Below are 21,334 nucleotides of genomic sequence, written 5' to 3'. Positions count from 1 at the left end.
GACTGTAGGTGGATATTTGATTTATTCAGCATTGCGCCCATCAATTATTGCTGCAGCACTTTAAGAAAGGGTGCATTTTGTTACTTTAGCCATTTGGTGCCTGCTGCCTATGTCTGATACATGTCTGTGAGGTGACAGTTGTGGTTTTTGTATTCCCCTAGACAGCCACACACAATGGGAGCTTAGGTGTGGCTTGATGGGCCATACTGCAAGGAAGGGAGGTAGGAGCTTGACCCAGCCTTAATTACACCTGAAGAAACAGTATCCTGTCCCCACACAAAGTGCTGCAAACCCCACTTTAGTGAGTCTGGAACCCGGGCAGGTAGGGAGGACCTCTGTTCTCTTCAAAATCCTGCCTTTGAAGTCTTCCTCACTTCACAGGCACCACTGGGTATACGTACTGAACCGCAGACACCATCAAGTCAGTACACTTCTGGACCTGTGAAGATTCTGCATGGATAAAGGACTGCTGTGCTGCTGAAAGGACTGCCACTCTGCTGGACTGCTGCTTTGCTGGACTGCTGCTTTGTTGTGCTGACCTGCTGGTCTGCTGCCTTCCTGCCTGGGTGAGAAGGAATGGACTTGCACCACTTGAATCCAGAGTGACTCCAAGGGCTAGCTGGCTGGCCTCCTGATCTGACGTATTAGGGACATAAAAGACTTCCAACCATCCAGCCTTTGCATCTAGACTCTCCCATCTGTGAGCCTACCCTGCCAAGTGGTGCGACCCCAGTCCTGGTCCTTTGGAAGTGGACCTAAGGTGTATCTTCAGCAGAACCAACACATCCTCTGCTGAGCAATGCATTCTGGAGCAGAACTGAGGCATTTTCATGGCTGAGTGATGCATCTTGAAGCAGAACTGACATATCACTGCTGTTGCGTTAATTGAACCCATTGCAACAGGCGTGCATCGCCACAGCCTCCTGCATCTGGGATTGAGGGATTGCCTTCGGAAACCACAGCTGCGCATCACGTTTCCCGGCGCAAGCTCCTTGCATTCCTCGTCGACGGCAGCCTCGACGATGATGCCGGATCTATACAGTGCAGCTTCAGTATTCATTGGAAAAGATACATTGCCTCTGCTGTGCCTCGCATCTTCAACACAGGACTTCCCATCGCAAGTCCCATCTACAGGATCCTCGATGATGACGCATCAGGACCTCGCACTATGGCCTCGCCGCACCACAGAACCAACTCCTCACCTCGCCTGCACAATATATTTTGATGTGGATTCATGCAAGCACTCAACTGAATCCATGTATCTGGCTTGAACTCCATCGCGGTTGGCATGAACTTTTGACTTTGTCCTGGACCGGCATGACCAGATATCCCAAATACCAATTTTTCCTTCTTAATGCTAATTTACAGTTTATTCTTTGAAAATTCATAACTCAAGTTCTACTTATTGGATGTTTGTCGTTTTGCACTTATTTTAATAATTAAATTAAGCTCTCTTTTCCTAACGTGGTGTGGAATCTTTTTGTGTGATGTTTTCATTGTTTCACTGTTTCAAGTGTTGCCCATCTACTTTACACAATGCCTCTAAGTTAAGCCTGTCTTCGTCTGTCCCAAGCTACCAGAGAGTGAGCACAGGTTAAATTAGGGTTTGCCTGTGTCTCACCTTGACTAGGATTGAGGTTGCTGCTTGACTTGGGCAAATACCTTACTCAACCACCAACCCAATTTCTAGCATGTATCATAAGCAAACAAAAATAGTATGGATGTGTTATTAAGTGACAAATGAAGAGCAAGTATAATGTCTGGCACAAAGAGCCAAACCCTTACACACCCTTCAAAGCTTCAAAGAAAGTGAGTGACACTAGATAATATACAAATATTTACACTTTTACCCTGTTCAACCTTTGATTATAAATATTGGGCCCCACTCACAAAGAAACATTTGGTAGTATGCTAAACGTTATGACCAAACATACCTTGTTTACGCCAGCAGGAATTCACAAAGGAATTCCTAGCAGGTGCAGATGCATTCAGTACTGCAGATTTCTCTACCATGTGGGCAGAGAAATGTGCTGTTGCAAATGCCACTCAAGCGTGGGTCATGCGAATTCCAAGGTTTGGTTTGCTTTGTAAGTTTAGGAATGCCCACAACGTGGTAATTTGTAAGCATCCACAGATTGCGAACCTTCCTCTTTTCATCCTAGAAATGGTCACACATTTCATCACCAAAATGGGAGAGGATCACCTCCACATTTGATGAGGGTTTAGGGAAAGTGTTTTCTCCATGAGAGAAATGTTTTCCCTGTAGAGAAAAAAAAATCTGTATTTGCACAGTTGTGTTTGTTTCTCCTGTTTCGACTTCTCCACTATGGAGAGTTCTGCATAGTTGGAATAGGACACTATTGGACATGTTACCTGACATTCCTACTAGTGCACCTGTAAATCTGTGCTTGTTTCTGGATAAGAAATGAATGTAAAATATGTTTGAGAGGAGGAGTAAGTCTCAGTCCATATTTTTGTGTCTATTTTTGTCTATTAGGTTCATTGACATTACATATCTAGCACAATTGTCTCTATTAGTTGGATTACATTCTCAATGCCAAGAAGCCCCAGAGCCTTTTGTTTGTACCTGCAAATCCCTGGACTTTATAAACTTATCTATCCAGAACCATTCACCTTCTCATCTGGTGTATTCCTCTAGGAAAGGAGGTTTTGTACCCACCAGTTTTGCATAATATATCATGGTGCAAGTACCTCGCCCAGATTAATGAGAGATTTCACAAATGAGTTGGTGTCCACCTCATCAACTATGTAAAGAAGTTGCACGTTTGGGGATAAGGGACTAGCTGGCAACTCACACATGGATCTGTGAGATCTCACACAAATATATCAAAGTTGTGTGTAAGAAACTCCTCTCATCATAGTATCAGCTTGGGGAGGAGTTTCTCCTTAACTGCCAAGGCCTCATAAAGGTGTAATAAATTCTATTAAGATGATTACATTGAATAACCCATTAATAACTTGTTAATAGTTATCTCCTGCCAGGGCCACACTGGTCATAATGGCATTTTTTCCAATAGACTAAAGGCCCAGGGTACTGCTTTCAGTGGAGGAAAGAATGCTGTGATCCAACCATGCCCCATAATCATTTTCTGGTTGAAGCCTCCTGCAGTGTGATGGTAGTTTGATTAGTTTTGCAAGGGCTAACTTAAGTTTCCAATTTGGCCCTGTCTCCTTCAGTGATATTAGAGAATGTGTTCAATCTTCTATGCCTCCTCTGTGAGAGTCACCACATCTGCTTCCTACGCCACCTGCATGGCAGGAAATGTATCTGGTGTGTTTATGATGAGAGATTGATCTATAAATGGGAAATATCTTTTCCGCCAGCTCAAATATCTAAAGTATTTCAACATATGGAGTTCAAACTGCTGCTGTACATCTGAGAAGGTGCTTGTAGAAGTCTGGAATACCATTGTTTATTTGTGTGGCACCAATAGTGTCACACCCATAAAAACCTTAAGATAAGTTCCAACCCAAAGTGTAGTTTCACTTGTCAGCATGGGATCCAATGACTTCCATGAACACTGTACCCCCGTAACCTAAACATGGTTCGGTGGCTGGAGACATGTTTCCAGGAAGTTTCCCAACATACAAGTAATTTAGAGGGCAACTCTTGCATAGAATCCATTTCTCAAATCTTTTAGTAGGATGTTATTGATAGCCAAAGAGCCACTTATTATTAATGAAAAGGAGAGACACATGGCAATACATCTAGATGTCAATCATAAAGCGACCTCTGTCATAGGGAGGTTTACAAAATTTGGTCAAAGAGACCCACGGGACTCTCTGCCCGTATCCCCATAGAAAAGTTGTAAGTTATGCAACAATGTTAGAGAAAAAGAAATGAGATATGTGATGTGGGTAATTTTTCAATGCATACAGAAGTTATGGCTAAGATCCCATTTTTTTTTCAATGGCCATGCGTTCCGTGATGGGTAGGAGAATGGGGGTCCAATGGTCAACATCCTGCGTGAGTGAATTCAACATTGAGACTATTTTCCCTGTCCAACTTCTTGAGATTTCCTATGCCACAAAAAGCCTCAGTATCTAAAACCCTGAGTCTTCACATACAGCTCAGAGGCCCAGCTGATATCCAGTTGTAATCCATGTATTGAAAGATTTAGACCATGGGTACTCGCAAACATTTTCCCAGTGGCCAAAAAGTTTGGTCTGTAATGTGACAGATGGCTGCATTGAAGCCAGCACAGTGGATGTCAACAGGATAGGTGGAAGGAAGGTTGGTGTAGGGGAGGCAAAGCATGTAGATCTATTGGCTGAATTGCACTGTTTGAAACCAGAAAATCTAGATCAATCCTGGCTTCCCCACCTGATCAATTTCATTGTTGTCTCCTTTTACTTCATTATCACATATAAGAGGACCTCCAAAATACAAGACTTTGGGATTTGCACTGTACAAAACCTTCTGAATTTGATTTAATAACCCATAATGTTGTTTCTGTTTATTAACAACCCGGGCTGCCCTAAGGATACACATAACAACTAACTTGCCTCTTAGTTCAGTACTGGCATTGTTTTCAGTGTGGGTGGCGGCATGAATATTTCTAAATTCATGTCTGAAAACTATCACTTTTAAGAAATACTTCTCAATGCACTGATGTAACCTGATGTATGAAGGTGAAATGGTTTAGCAAGTTAATGAAATGCACTTTTTGAATTTACTTATCATAGTTCAAACTTTCAATCAGGAGTTTATATAGCATGGCTACTCACCCATGAGGGTCTCAAGGCGCTGGGAGGGGGGGGGGCTGTGCTGCGTCTGGGCGTGGAGGTTCAGTCGAAGGGCCAGGTCTAGAGGTCCTTACTGAGTTGGGTCATTGACGGAGATTGCCTGAGGTGGAGGGGCAGGGTGTTCCAGGTCTTGGTGGCGAGGTAGGAGAAGAATCTTCTCCTGTCCTGGTCTTGTGGATCTGTAAGATGGAGGCCAGGGCAAGTTGGGCAGAGTGAAGATGTTCTGGTTGGTACTTGGAATGTGAGGCAGGGGTTCAGGTATTCTGGTCCTGCATTGTTGTTAGCTTTGTAGGCATGTGTGAGGAGCTTGAAGGTGATTCAGTTGTTGATTGGGATGTCGAAGATCAGTCTGGCTGCAGCATTTAGGACGTTCTGTAGTTTCCTGAGCTGTTTCTGGGTGAAGCCGGCGTAAAGTGCATTGCCGTAGTGAAGTCTGCTGGTGATGAGTGCCTCGGTGACCGTTTTCCTGGATTTTGTGGGGATCCATATGAATGTCTTTCAAAGCAGGTGCAGCGTGTGGAAGCAAGATAAGGATACTGCATTGATTTGGCAGTTCATAGTTTGCTGCAAGATTCAACTAACATTTAAAGAAATTCTTGCCCGTTTACTTAACATCTTTGTTAAGTTTAGTTGAGTCGAGTGAACAGCATCTCAGTGCTTCTTTGAACCAGGAAGCTGAATGTAAAGGTTAGGAGGGTCACATGCGGCCCCAGGCCGTACTTTGAGTATCACTGATTTAGACCAATTAATTGGCAAACTGGAAAACTGTCCAGACTAATTCAGCAGTGCCATTGATTGTAGGATTAATATTCTAGGGTGACTAAGGAAAAATAACAAATAATCAGCATAAAGTGAGACCCTGTCTTCCAATCCAGACACCCCAAGAGAACAATGAATTGTAGCATCAGAATAAAGACACTGCCAGTGGTTCAATTGGCATAGAGCAGGGGTGACAGGGCAAAGGGTTGAGAAAGGACTCCATTGAACTGGAACCTTGCCAGTAGTCAGATATAAAGCAGATTGACACAGGTCAAAAAGCATGGGCCAAAGCTCATGGCTGAGGACTCACAAAGACAAAACATTTTGACTGCTGTTAAGTAAGGTGGTTTCTATGAGGGGTAACTGACTATTCCTTGGGAGCCTTTCAGAAGAAGCAGGCATTTTCCCAGAGAAGAGCTCATTTGGTACATGTGCAACAGCACCAAAACAACAATACTGTGAAAAACAAATAACGTACGGTTTAAAAACTGAATAAAGTGACACAAAATAAAACCAAATCGAATGTGAGGGTCAGGAGTTATTGCAAACGCTAAAACACTTCATACAAAACAATGGGAAGTCAAAAAATAATATTTGTCTACAGGGTGTGGTCGAATGAGACGCAAGAAACGTTTGTGGGTAATGCTTGCTGGACCACAGATGAGTGGGGGTTCATCTAGTTTAAAATCTGCACTTTCTGTCTGACTTTTTGGAGGCCAAATATCTTAAGCGGGGAAGGCCTAGCAGCTATAGAAAGACAGTGGTGCATGAGGTCTGATCATCTTTTTTCATGGTCTGGCAGTAGTGGTAAAAAAATATAAGAAATACATTTTCTGCATGTTTTCCTTGGCTTTACAAGATCTAAATCCCTAAGGTCCCAACATTTACTAAAGTTTCTGTAACTTTTTTTTGGGTGGTCTAATTGTTTCCAAAATGTTTAATAAAGACTTCTTAAATGTAGGTTTTATGGAGGGTTGCCACAACTTCAGTTTTGGTCCACACTTCACTGTCCTTTTACAGCTGGTTCTCCGAATTCCTCTGCAGTAGCTTGAACTCTCTGTGTCCACAGGATCTTGTTTACTTTCCAGACGCAGCTGAGAATTTTCACAGTCAGGTGGTATGTCCAGTTACAACTGGTTTAATAATTTCCTCCCAGGCAATCATACCTTTTTCTGGCAATAGGACCTTTCCCACTATTCAGCTTCAGAACAGATGTTCCACAGGGCAAATAAGGTTTGTGAAAAAGACCTGGAGCTCTTTGTTCTTGGAGATCTGCAAATATTTAGTATGGCTAGATCTGGAGAAATATTCTGTATTCAGAGAAGTTTCAAGTCCATAGCTGCAGACTCCACTTTCAAATACTCAGACGTCATTGCAAAAAGCAGGACATTCTTTAAACCGGTACTAAGAAGTTTCGGTTATATGTTATTACAACGAACTCCGTTGTACCACGCATGCGTTACAACGGAATACTATTTTCACGCATAACCTTCTCCACGTTTTTTCCGTGGTGACGTGTTACGTAATAAAAAAAAACCGGCTGTTTCCTTCCTCTACGATGCCGATTCCCTGCACTTCTCTAATTAAGGTTAGTGGTTTTTTTTTGAGGGGGGGGGAACCCCCCCCCACCCCCCATTTTTTTATTCTACCCTTTACCACACATGCCTTTACTACGTACCTCGTAGTAAACGTATGCGTGGTAAAGGTTTTCGTTGTAACCATGCATGCGTTGTAATGCATGCTTGGTTAAGCTTTTCGTTGAAACGGCCGTGTTGTAGTGGCCGTTTCCCGGAAGTTTCACCTCATAATGCATTGATCAAGGGAGCATACATTTTTAAGCATGTATCTGGTGGGTTAAGAGCCCTAAGCGAATCATACTAAACGTTCTTACACCGTATGCCTCAAAGACTTTAAAAAAAGTGACAAGGTTCCTATTTTAGCTATATATTGCGCGCCCTTCATCGCATTTTGTAATGCAGGGCGCGCAACAAAATTCGTTTTATTAATTTCATTGTTTACTTACCTGCAATCATCCATATTCCGGTGTTTACCACCCCCCACCCTGCCCCTCCCCCGCCCCGCCTGCCTCCCCCACGGAACTCCCTCCTTGGGCCGCGGCTGTACAATTGGAGTTGACTTATCAAAGGGTGCTACTGCAACTTATTACCAAAAATGTTTTCTTTTTCAGGGAGAAGACTGAATGGTTGGGGTCTGGTCAGCAGACAAATACTTACATTTCAACATTACAATATATAAAAAAAATCTGAAACATGGCAATAAGATGGAACTCATACAAATTATATTATGCCAAACAAAAAGTACCTACGTTTTTAATCACTTTTTCTATTATTGCACTACCCACTGGCTTGGATGACTGAATAACTATTTTGTCCTAGGCTTCCTTTGAATAGCTGTGTGTTGTCTTTTTGGATTTGTACATTTTAAATTAGGTGTACCCCTTCCTGTGTGCTGCCTTGTTTTTATGTACTGTTAAACAAGCCATAAGAAACAATTTCAATAAACTCTTTTCTGTAAAATGATCTTGTGTTTCCAAGAAGTTGTTGGACATGATAACAAGACACCTAGGGCCATATTATCTTTGGGACGCACAGCACTTTTCGACGTAGTGGTGCACTGTTGAATGAGTGCCCGGGAGCATACTTGATTAGTAGGCCCTATCACAGTTAATGCTCCTAGTGCAGCCACAAATGAAAACTCTGTGTTTGAAGTAGCAGGTCCACCTTTCACTTTAAAGGTGGTAATTCAGCCTGCATTTCAAAGGGAGGCAGACATCCCATTGGAGGCAGGTACAATGAGTAATTCCACCCACCTGCAGGAGGATCTCTGGGGGGACCAAGGATCCTCCATTTTTAAGTGTCACCCTCAGTGACGCACTGACTGTACACCACCTCCTTGTGGTCCATGGTTGCACTGACCTCTTGACATCTCCTTGGCATCTGTGACTGCATCTCTAATTAGATACATGCACGGAGCACTATTTGCATGGGGCCATTACCCTATGCAACTGAGGGGACCCCCCTTCCTGGAATTAGGGCTGGTACTTGAGCACCTTGCAATCTGTACAACAGAAAGGGCACACATCTGCAGCCTCTTCTCAAATGCCCCAGGGGTACAGAATCAGACGAATGTAGAACATGCCTGCTGCACTTCCAGGAAGCTCAGTGTAATAAAGCCTTTTGTAGGAATTCTCTGCAGATCCCTATACATTTATAGTACATGTCAAAGGTGCCAGTATATATTGAGAATGAGAGTTAGGTGCTTATTTTCCGTATCTGTGTCTTCTACGTAACACAACTAATACAGTGAGTAAATAACAGCCTCCCTCCCCTAAGTACTTTTCATCCAAATGTTTAGAATCAGGCATCTTTTGGAAATTGTATAAAGTCAAATCTCTATTTTGCTGTTAAACAACTGGGGTTTGGCAACAAATCTATGAAAAAAGAAAAAAAAGTCACGAAACTAAGGGGCAGATGTATCAATATTTCACTCAACGAGCTGCGTGAAAATTAAAGAAAGTAAATGGGTCAAAGGTGCCCAGTTACTGGCAGGGTGATTTTTGTGCAGGGAGGTACACCTTCCTGCACAAAACAATCCTCTGAGTCTTTTTCCTCTTTCTATGTGTGCTGCAGAATGCAGCACACATAGAAAGAGGAAAGAACTCGGAGAAATAAAGATATTTAGCTTTGTTACATCTCATGTGGGAAGGGGTAGCATTTTGCCGCATTCCCCGGTCTACCACTCTTGGTAAATCTAGAAATGTGTCAAAATCCATTGGTGCATGTGTGGGAATACCCACACCCCATCGATGGAAAGCCTTCTTGAGGCAGAATAAACAAACCAGTTATTTGCACTGCCTTGCATTACTTCGGATTTACCAGGCACCTCAGAGCCAAGCAAAATAACAAACAACAATTTGATAAAATTGCCTGGTGTATGAAATTTTCATTTGCAAAAATCGGTCGCAAACAAATGCCTCGACTATATGTGAATGGAAAATAATGTTTCAAACTGACTTATGTACTAAAAGGCAGTGTCATAGAAATCCAAATATTAGTGGGTCGCAATCTGACCTATCTTATCATTATTCATGAAGAAGTTTGCAAATTTTGACTCACTATGACTGGATGTTGGGGTCATCAGACCACAAGCTGCTGTTTTCCTTAAAGAAAGCAAGGTTGCGTTTAAAAAGAAATTTTGTTTTTCTATGTTTACGATTTGGCAGTGGTCCAATGGACTACTGCCTACGCCCCAACAGACTTTTTTACATCCGCAAACCCAAAGTGGGGCTAAAGATACCCCTTCCCTTTTGCAAATGTGCTCCCATCTAAACTCGGAACTCAGCAACTTTTCAATGCTTTGTGGCTGGATTTCTATTGCAAAGAATTGATAAATGCCATAATTCTAATAAGACGGGTCACCACAAACACGCCCTTCCAAATATCGATTGATTATGTCTTTTTAAACCCATTTTGCTAATTGATAACCTATTACTAAATTACATACTTGGTTTAGTACATTCGAAAAGCCATTTTGTGGACACAAACCAAATGATTTTGTGAATCACAGACTTCAGAACTGGAACATGGCTTTGTACATAAGGCCCTGGATCTTAAATTTTGCAGGATTTTACTTAGTTGAGGGAATTTGTATCCATGTTCATAGGGGAGATATAGGTGTACCCCCAAAATATTATGAATGTTGTAACTTTAAATGAAGTATGTGCAAGCCCTTTTTAAATCCAGTTGAGTTTAGTGAATCTCAACATGACTTTGCAGAAGCTATTAGTACAACCATATAATGCTCCTGTTACCAATATATAATGTGGTTACCAAAATATTTAATCTAACCTGGAAATAGGAAACCTTGAAATAATACATATAAATAGACATGTACTCAGTGGATGTTCCAAAAAAAACACCACGGTAAAATAGTTATGTTGGTTCAAAGATTTTCAAAGTTAAAACTAAAACCATGTTTTGGCTTTCACTATCTATTGTGATTCTTTGATGTAGCCAATGAATATCCAGTTGCCAAAGATAAAAACCTTTTCCCAGTAGTCTGCTGAAACATAAATATTACACTGTTTGTAGGCTTCCAGCATACCTAGTTCATTCAGGCTCTCCTTACTAGTAGCCCAATAACTTCCGAAATATGCTGCAACTCATGTTGCCACAGATCAGAATTATGAATATTGGGGCTATCATCATACCTGGTACACACATAAAAAACGCATCCTGTGTATACATTTTAGCAGGTCAAACCTGCCAATATTAATCAGGAGAAAAACATCCAGTAAACAGTGGAGAAATCAACTCACAATAGTGGAGGACTCAACCTAATGCAACACTATCAGAACTCTCCATCCAAGATCCTTCAGATATCGATCTACTAGAAAACCAGGCCAGAACAGATCATGACTCTAATTCTATAGTAAGAACAGTGAGTGATTTGGGGATCAGCACTGATGCAATAGAAAACACACGCTTATCTTTGAAATCAACCTTTTGTCTCCAACTACAAGCTTGTAATAGAATTGATGCATTCTACTTAGCTGTCTTCCATGACGCGGATAAGGAACATCTTAGATACACGAAAAAGCAATTTAATTTGAACAAACAACACATTCATACGTAATTTCACTTGTCCTGGTGCAACTTTTTACAGCCTTGGTATCCAACTAAAGTAGATGGCCTACGAGGGGATCCTTTACAAGTCTAATTAGAGTTAATGATCACTATTTAAGCATCTGTTGAATGTGCCGCATTGAACTAAATCATGAGTTAATCAAGGTAAACTTTTATCAACAATGTATCAAAACAAAAACAAAAGAACAGGCGTACAAAAGTCATGATGTGACATTCATTTTGTGTATATTATATTACAAACACAGAATTATTCGGGGTACAAGAACACCAAAATACATATAATAAATTAAACACATATCTATCCAGTGTGCCGTTTGTCCATAATATTTCATAGAACACTTGTAAGACAGATGTGTGTGACCTCCTCTCTACATTGAGGAACAATCCAGGGAACGTATCCCTATGATGTAGAATATATTCCTGTATAGCTTGATTTACGAAGAAATAATGGAATTTTGGGTCCTAGTGTATTAAATGTTCAACACTGTCCTCAGGAATAACTGCCTTAGCATTCAGTACCCTGGAAATTCGGTAGTGCTCTGCACGGGTTCTGAAGAAAAGGTTTGGCCCTGGCACTTATTGTTTTGCAAATTAAGCACAGTAGTGATGTACGATCAGGTGTGCAACGGCCATTGGGCTCCAAGTGCTTCAGCCCCGCCCACCGTCTTGTGTGTCAGCCCGGGCTGAGACAGCTTCCCGGGCACACACACAGCCGTACCCGAGGACTTAGCAGGTCTTTAAAAGACCATTTACTTGGTAATGAGGCTTTGTTGTCCTTTAACCCCTTCTTAGAGCCCCTGCATCTCCACTCTGCCGATTGCTGGAAGAATTAGCCCCCTCCCAACTGAAATTTTTATTAGCCCCCCCCTCCCGAATATTTCACTCCAGTTGCACCTCTGTGTTAGATAGAATGTGGGAATGTGTATTTCTTTTACATATAGTAAAAACTTTAGTACTTATGGCTTGGTTTATAGTTGTGTGATGACGGAAACTCCTCCTGCTTTAGGATACCGGGCTAAATTTTGGGAAACTTCATGTGTGGAAATTTCACAACCATTAAATCTATTTCTGGAAGAAAACTCCCCATGCGAATTCCATCCCAATTTAATATTTCCTTCCTACATCTGTGGGTTTTTCTTAACCATCCAATTTCTAATCAGGTCCTTAATATCGTAATGTTCAATTTCTGTTTTTTTTAAAAAATGCTTGGTTAAATCTCTTTAAAAAAAACTGTTTTATACCCCACTTTTGGTAGAAAGGGCCATTCTTGAATTCTCACCTGGTCATTCTCATTCTTCGCAAGGGCATTATGAAGGTGCCTGATCTCCTGTATGTCTTGCGTCGGGGTAGTATCGTTGAAGTTGGATAAAGACAGTTTTTTAGGACTTCTTGCATGATACTTTGGCTACTTTTTGTTGTCCCACAAAAGGGTGATCACACTTGATACAGCAGAAAAGAGATTTCAACACTTACCACGAACAACTACAGCAGCAGCACCAGCAGAAGCAGCAGGCATTGGATCCACGGTTCAGTCCTTGCTGTGCCTGTGCAGAGCCGCCTGTCTCTTGGTAGGCTGACATCTGCCGCTTGCGCATCTCCATGCGTTCTGTTCCCATGGGCTGCAAACAAGAATCACAGGAAAACTGTAATGAGTGAATAAGTGCAGTATGTGGACTGAATACTGTAGCAATATACACATCTGAAACAAAATCACAAAAACTTTGCAGGCATTGTACAATCAGAAGGAGGTCAAGGCAAGTCCTTGGTAAAGAAATAGTGTTACACAGGAATCGGTCATAGGATGTTAATGGTGTTGGGGTAGTATACATTGTATACTTTTGTGAACTTAGGCCTTGTTGCAAGTGGGATCGGTACCAAGATATTACACATGACGTAAAACTGCATGTCTAATGACTAATACAAGTGATTGGTAATACAGTGCTGCAGTATTTCAAGGCGATTACAATTAAATCTCCTATTGGATCCTAACAATGGGAAATAACATGGAAATCAGTGCTACCACAATGACTTCTAGTATGCATCTGTAATTCTAAGCCCTTTTTTGGGGACCTATTTATGAGAGGCTTGTGCCGCCAGAGCGTCACTTTTTTAACGCTTTTTTGGCGAAAACCTCTCAATCATTTCTATGAGGCGATGCAAAGCCACTCTGCCTGGCTTTCCATGGCCTCATAGATATGGAGTAAAAGAAAGCATGAGCGTTGCGGTGGGTTTTCCCAAACGAAACACCCTTGGATTTTGACGCTACACCAGATTTACTTAATTACATAATCCGGGGGCAGCGCCAAAACCTACCGCCTCCCCAGAGCAGGCGTAACGAGAAGAAATATTTTCCTTTTTCCTCACTTTTTTCCACTTTTCATGTGTGCGGCATTCTGCAGCACACACAGAAAGAAGACATCACCTCTCTGGATTGTTTTTGTGCTGGAAGGCGCACCTTCCTGCACAAAAAAATCCTGCTTGCAACTGAGGCACCCTTGCACCATGTGCAAGATTGCCTACATTGGAGCTAGGCTGCAAATTGTGCGGCAGCGCAGAGGGCAAGGACAGAAGTGCACTGTATTTTATAAATACGGTGCATTCCTGCCCTTTCACGTTGGTGTATGACAGGTCAGCAAGAAGGCCCAAGGTGAGCTAGATTTGACCTAAAGGATTCGTCCACAGAAAATAGTGCAGCTTCATTCGATGTGGTAATATAGTGTGAGTCGTCATACTAGTTTGTGCAGAAACTTTCTTAAAAAGCTGTGTTAAGAAGCCCGTCATAACGAGGCCCTTAGTGTGTTTTCAGTAAAATAAAGACCTTTGTGAGCAATCAACAATGGATTTGGACACAAGGATTAGTTGGGACCGTGAAAAAGTATGTAAATGTACAAACCAAGTAAACCACATAAACGTAATGTTCCCTCTACACAAGGGGTGGGCGAGCCAACAAATTTAAAGGGAGAGCTGAGTCAGCGCCGAGTCAAGAGTCTGGCGTGGCTCTAAGAGGCCGTGCACTAGTCGAGACTTGAACATATTTGGCATGCAAATCAAGCAGCAAATATCGTAAAAAATGATGATAAAGTCTCTTCAAATTACATTTTTTTTATTTCGTTAACACACTGAATTCTTCCAATTTAGTACATCAGATTGTATCACTGGATTGAGAGGCATTTATTGACAGTGATGTAATAGGTTTAATGAATTCAGCCCACATTGTCTAGTTTTGCATTGTCCAATTCAAATACTAGGTGAGCTATGTCTGTCTCGCTTCTTTTTTTACATCAAATATCAATGCTTTGTTTCTGATTCTTTGTGAACGAGGATAGTGTGTGGATGGCTGCCAAAAACTACATGAAAGCTCAATCTTTTTAAGCTCGAAGGGGACCTCGAGCTAAGCCAAAGCCAGGTATCTAGCTTTAGCTTTAAGTGCCTAACCTACATCTACGCCGCACTTAATCTGTGTACAGAAGAGAAGTTACATGCAAAGACAATGGCATCTCTGCTAGCAAATCCCAGATCCTGACTCACAAAATCTGAATATGTGTACACTGAATTTACGTTTGTAAAAGGTTTACAGGGCGTGCAGGGTTATTAGCAGTCAGTCAGTCAGTCAAAAATACTACATTCGGTAATTTAAAACTATAAAAGTGCAAAATATATAAACCACAGCAAGGTAAAAACCATCATCTTTAGTAACATTGATTAATCAATATTAATCAGCACCCCCTTTTTTTAACAATTTATTTCATTTTTTTTTAAAAGCTCCATAATACAACTGACATCATAAATATTTTAAAAGAAACATACAAAACATCTACATATTAGCAGTCATAAGTGGGAATCAAGGAAATGGGGTTTCCGGTGGCAGTGCCTTAGGAGTGGCCGAAGCAAATGGGTGAACTTACACAAAATAGTAACTTTGTGGAAATTTTAAATAACCTTCCCATGCTTATTGCATGATTAAAGTTACACATAATGACTATGCGCACGTTGTCTAGTAAATGTGACAAAGTACGGCTAACGCCCGGATTGTGAGGGAAAAAAATAGAAAGCAAAATTGTGCAAAGGAACCTTTATATAACTTTCTGTGCATACTGTGTTCCATACGGAGAATCCGCACTATTATTAGCCTTATTGGAACATGGTTATGCATATGATTGTAGGCCTTCATGGCCTTTTATGACTTGGGAAAATTCTATACGTATCAGTAATGTATAGATGCTAGTCTACGCATCAGGGATACATGTTTTCCAGTGAATTGGGCAAAATAATACAAGCTCTACCGACAACACCAGCGGGAGAAGAAACCTGAAGAGACAGGATAGCCAATTAAGTGACTTCCATGGAGGTTTTACAAAGGGATAAAGAGAATATTCGTTTTTGTTCAGGGTCCTTGAACAGCATCTGCTCTTTTCCCATTGTTATCCTTTTATAATGTAGGACCACTATTATTTCCTGCTCAGCAGGTTGAGTAATTATTTATTGGAAAGTGGTACCAAATAAATTTATTTTCTACGTTTTAGATGGTTTTTATGTTTTTCGATAAGGAGGGCATCTTGAAAATCTAGGCTTATGGAGAAATCACAGCATGTAGCAATCTAAGAAAATCATTGTAAAAATGAGCATTTGTGCCTGCATGTGGATATCCCTGCATTTAATCCGCCAGCATGGTGACCTGTTGGGATAAGTAAGTCTACTGATGGGATGGAAAAGAGGGCATCATGGTGGGTGGGGAGTGGACAAGCTAACTGCAATGAACACCCACAAACGAATAGGTTTATGAATATTTACAAACACTTTAAAAGTGGATTGCCCTGTACATCTAATGAAGAAGAACGTTTTGCTGGTTATTTGTCACAAAAAACTACTCAGAAAAAGGGATGAGTAAATGCATCTCCAGGGTGGAAAAAACAAAAACCACCCTCACATTCCACTGAGGTGTAGGATAGGAGCCTTCTCCACAAGAAAAACATTTTTGGTTTGAAGAAAAGAGTAAAATGTAAGAGATGGTTTAATGCACATTTTTTCTAGGAGCAGTGTTACACATTAGGTGCACTGTGCTGGTCTGCTCCACGGTCCACCTTTAACTGGATGAGCCGAATGATGATGGGCAAAGCTTGCCCCTATCACAACAAATGTTCTGTTCCCGGTCGATTACCAAACCCCCTCCTCCACTGGCTATAGTACATAAGTAAAAGAGCGACCGACTATTTCAACGCACCTGCCCACCTTTCACCATAGGTAGAAGATCTGGCCTCACTTTCAAGGAGATAGCGGTATGTGACTGCACCCACCTGCAGGAGGGATGCCTGGTGTGCCCCAGAATAAGGGCGCCAGCTTTCATACTTCTGCACCCACGTTTTTGAACAGGTGTGGGAGCACATTCAAAATGTTGCCTATTCCATGGAGCCATGCCTCAGTGGAAATAAGGGAATGCCTCTTTGTCGCCATGCTGGTTCACATTTTTGCAGTAACGTGATTCTTGTTAGAGAAGGGATCTCTTAAGCATCCGCAGTCCCTGCTGTAAAACCAAAGTGCCCTGGAGTGCCAAACAAACGGTGCAAATGCCCACTGCACCCCAGGACACTATGTACAATATGGCCATAAGTGTTCTCCAGTGAATGAGCCACCATAAGGGCAATTCCCATGAGTAATAATGGAGTAATGGGATTATGGAAATCTATGACTTAAATTACATCTCCTTGTATATTCTGGGGATCTCTATTAAAAGGTAAATTGCTAGAATCCACCCAAATCTAAGCTGTAAATTAAGATTTCACAGATATGCGATCTAAAAAAACAACATTTGTGAACCTCGTTCAAAACGTCTAAAATACCTTGTGAAAAAGTTAATCATAATAAACATCACATTAACAGCAACATAATTAATTAAAAAAGTGTACGTAATCCCAAAAGATTGATAGCAACATTAACTTATTTGTATACACTGTTTTATACCACACTGAGCTTTCTAAGTACATGTGTGCCCATAACCTGCAATAGCATCACATACCAGGAGCACGTGTTCAAATCACTGAGCTATCTTACCAGCTAAACAATACATCAGAAAAATGTCTGAGTACCGTTTAGTCCACTGTCAACAAGGACAACCAATGGAGTTTCTCTTAGGTTACATGTATTTCTTGTTTAAATGCTAATTTCACTTTAAAAACACATTGGAAACTCATTTTGTTTATTTGTGTCTATAATCTATTTTAAATAGAATCGGGGACACAATACTAGATCAAGTAGTTTCAATCCTCACACCATCCAATCAGGTCTATGTAGAAAGGCATTATTGTTATGTGGTTAAAAACCCTTACAATATAAAAACAGTTGCAGCATATTCTTTAAAAGAAAAAACAGTATATAAAATTACACAGAAGTCCAAAATTTGCATTGTACTTTGGAACCTTGGAGACCTTCTTGGCGGTTAATGTTCCAAACCGAGGGCCAGCTTAGGGTTGGCAGGTTTTTGGTAGTTAGAGAACAGATGCTGACCCCAGAGATGGAGTGCCACTCTGCCGTAAAGGGAAGTGGTTGGAAACATTAATGGCTTCCAACTGTTTTAGCGCCTTCATTACAAGTTTTGTTAATCCGATGTTCAGCTTCGTATTGCTCGGGTTTAAAGCTGCTATTATGGCTTGGCAGCATGATCGAATTCCGAGCCTGTTCCGTTCTTCATGCAGTAAAAAACGTCTGACGTCGAGCAATGCGGGACATAGACAAACTATGTGTCCCAGTTCTTCGCTGTGGTAGCCACACAGTGAGTGTAGTTATCTGGTCGGCGCCTTTCTGGCAGATTCATTAAAAAAGGCCATTTACCCATCCTTAGGGCCAAAAACTTTCTTTTAAAAAAAAGTGCAAATGTGCTTGATAAATGGGGGGTTACAACCCCAGGTTTAAAATTTGTGATCACTGCCCAGGCATGTTTCTTTTTTGACAGTATTGCCCTGTCTGAATGGAAGGACCACAGCCTGACGCTCTTCTTAACTGCATGCGTGCGGCCGCGATTTTCGCGCTGTGCGGCATTTTTAAAATAACCGCGTTACATGACGAGCTGAGCTCGTCATGAGCATGCGAGCGGCGCAACTCATGACGAGCTCAGCTCGTCATGAGCATGGAAGGGGTTAATGACTACTTTTAATGCCGACTGGGAGGGATTTGTTCCCCAGAATTCCTCGACACCGAGTTGTTGTAAACTATGGTCCAAGTGGAGCCGATATTTGTTACTGGCTTGACTTTTCTGAATTTCTTGCCAGAGTCTGGCCTCCAAAGAGCCCTCCCGGGCATGACGCAGTCCATTACAAAACTTTATGAAGGCATCGGCCTCTGTGCCGTGGCGGTCGAGTAGACCTAATTCAAGGCGAACTTGTGCAGGCGATGCTGACTTTGGCAGATGAAATGCACGTTTAAAAATGTATGTTATTAATTTATTTAAGAGGGTATTTGTGGTGCCCATCATGATCTCTTGACCATACGTTAATGACTTGGTTATCTTGGCGTTCATCACCTTCAACAATGGGATTAAGCTGGGGCCAAGTAGTTTTTTGGAAAGTTTTGTGGCGACAACCTCTAAAGTCAGAGCTTTGGTCCTCAGTGCTTCTTTCTGTTTGACAAACGAACTTCCTGAGTCAAGAAATATTCCCAGATATTTATAGTGAGTTGTTGAGTCTATTTTTACCTTGTTGAAATCATATCTATGGTTTAACACGATCATGTAACTTAGATGTAATAAAATTAAGCACATTTCATAGTCGTGACGTGTATGGGTAAAACAAGAGAGCTCGGATCTTACATGCTGACATTGCAGTGTGGTTGAAGCTATAGTGATGGTATCTTTCAGTTTAAACCAATAGAAAGTTCCATCTACTGGTTTCTACCAATACACTCACAGGGGAAGTTTCCCAAAGACGGTTATAACGACCGGAGTGTGATGCTCCAGTTGCCTGAGTTATAAGAGTGTATCAAAACATCTGTACAAACAGCATGATTCACAAATGAGTTTCCAAGCTATAAATGACACGCTTTGATAAATATATCACTTGTGGATGTGTATATTTGTAGATGATTCACAAAGGCACAAGTACATGCATAGGTAATGTACTTACTTATGCATATATTATTTGCATGCAGTTTTTTATGTCTTTCCTACAGACAGCTTTTAGCTGTTGGTTGCTGAATGAATTCTCGTGAACAATAGCAAAAACTTAGCATGGGCTTTGTACAAGCGTAATGGTTACTATTGGTTGGTTTTAATGTCATTCTCAAGGTGCTACTTGTAACTTTTCACACACAGACAAATATCTCTGCCACTGAGGTGGTGATCTCCTTGTAGTAAAGTATAGGGAAATATTAAAAAGTATATTAAAGTTAAAAAAATAGAAAGAATATTTTTGTGTTAAACATTAATGTTAATTCATTTTATATATCTGTTCTTAAAGTAGAATGATGTAAAAAATACAACTTTATTAACTTAATTTTACATTTAAAATGCAATTTGTTTTTAAACAAAATGTAGCTTGAGATTAGGCCCCAATGACTTTTAGGGAGCTGGAGAGCGCCGGCTGCTGCACTCACTCAGCTGATGCTGCACATTACTGAGACTGAAAAGGAGATCTCTCTTCTCCTGGAGGCCCATAAAACTACTACCTGGGCTACTGCAGAAGACCAAATGGCTAGAGCATTTGTTTCCATGCAAATTAGGCCTTGACAAGCCTTTACAATTACCTTAAATTCTGATACCTCCTTATTCTTATAAAATTCTGCTCAGAGTTTTCTGAGTGAAAAGTATGTGAACATTGACCTATGCTATTTATAAAGATTGAATTCAATGATAAAGATTTGAGATACCTTTATGGCCTGTGTTTTCTTTTTGTCCAGTACTTTGAAATGTTTTTTTTCATAGTACTTTTTTTCATCAGTGCTTTACAAAGAAGCATTGTCAAAGCAAATAGCTTGATACTCGCTTATATAGGTGAGAAAAATTGGCTTTAACAATGCTTGTTTATAGTCTTTGCTGTAGTGGCCTTTCTCAGTGATATGTATAATAGTGGAATTCCTATATACATGTGGCGAACACATTCTCTCTCTTAATGCATTGGGTATTAACATGCAATTGAACATGCATTTCCCACAAATGCCACAACTCATAATGAAATTACATAGGGGCTGATTATGATGGTTGTGAACCCGCCAGGGACAGGCTGTCGATGGCGAGTTCGCCGCCATCCTGAAGCCATTTTCCGCCTGCCATATTATAATGGTGAACGGTTCTATGGCGGTTGGAAACTCTGACCACCACCCCTCCGACGGGCTCCTTGAGCCCACCGGTGCACGGACGCCCTCGTATTCCCCTGGTAGGCACCGCCATTGTGATTACGATGGTCCATCCCCAACAGCCTTTCCGTGGCAGTTCACCCGCCATAGAAAAGCTGGCGGGGATGGACTTTGGAGGCCTGTAGCGGGCCCCCCTTCATCCTGGGCACTTTCGTTTGGGGGTTGGGGGCACCTACATTGCCCTGCACCATGTGGCAGGCACCGCACCACAGTGCCATTTTTACATTGCCAGCAGGGCCCCCTTGGATGTACGGCCTCCTATGGTGCCCCCCTGTTGATCCCTGCACCCCGTTGCAGGCACCTTGAGGTGCCGGCCATGGGATACAGGGATGAGCCACTCCTCCCATTTTACTATGGGAGTATGCATTATGGCCGGTTTATGGCTGGAATGCATGCTGCCATAGTAAAAAGTAGGAATGCAAACCAAACAGTGTTCGATCGCAAACTAATATGGAGATCGGGACCGCCGACCTAGTGGCGGTCAGTCCAATGACCAATGCGGTGTCAGGCAGAAGTGATTCCGCCCAACATCGTAATGAGGCCCACAATGTCTTATGTTTTTGCTGAAGAGTGACTTGTGTTACGTATTTAAGAAAAGCTAATTGTAAAAAGGATAGCAGTTTTGCTTGAACATTTGAAATCGTTTGCCAAAGTGAGGCTTTCCTTCTTAATCCAATAAGAAACTTCAGCTGCAAATTGACTATTATGGTGTTATTGATGTTTTGTAGAACCACATTTGCTTAAGAGAACAATGCATGCCTATGCACTATGCCAATATTATCTAGTGCATGGACATTGAAATC

The 21,334-nt window shown here is 41.5% G+C and overlaps 1 protein-coding gene across 2 annotated transcripts in view; it reads right to left on the bottom strand.

Moving 5' to 3' along the window:
* The window catches only part of RGS20 (regulator of G protein signaling 20), a 356,471-nt gene that overhangs the window by 99,474 nt on the left and 235,663 nt on the right, over positions 1–21,334 (bottom strand). For both annotated transcript variants that reach the window (XM_078685657.1, XM_078685658.1), the window contains exon 2: positions 12,666–12,811. In XM_078685657.1, coding sequence (XP_078541783.1) covers positions 12,666–12,811 — 146 coding nt within the window. The remainder of the gene's footprint in view (positions 1–12,665; positions 12,812–21,334) is intronic.

The sequence above is a fragment of the Lissotriton helveticus genome, chromosome 4_1, assembly GCF_964261635.1.
Source record: "Lissotriton helveticus chromosome 4_1, aLisHel1.1, whole genome shotgun sequence".
Lineage (NCBI taxonomy): Eukaryota > Metazoa > Chordata > Amphibia > Caudata > Salamandridae > Lissotriton > Lissotriton helveticus.
The sequence above is the reverse complement of the archived record's forward strand: the minus strand, read 5'-3'. Positions and strand labels throughout refer to the sequence as shown.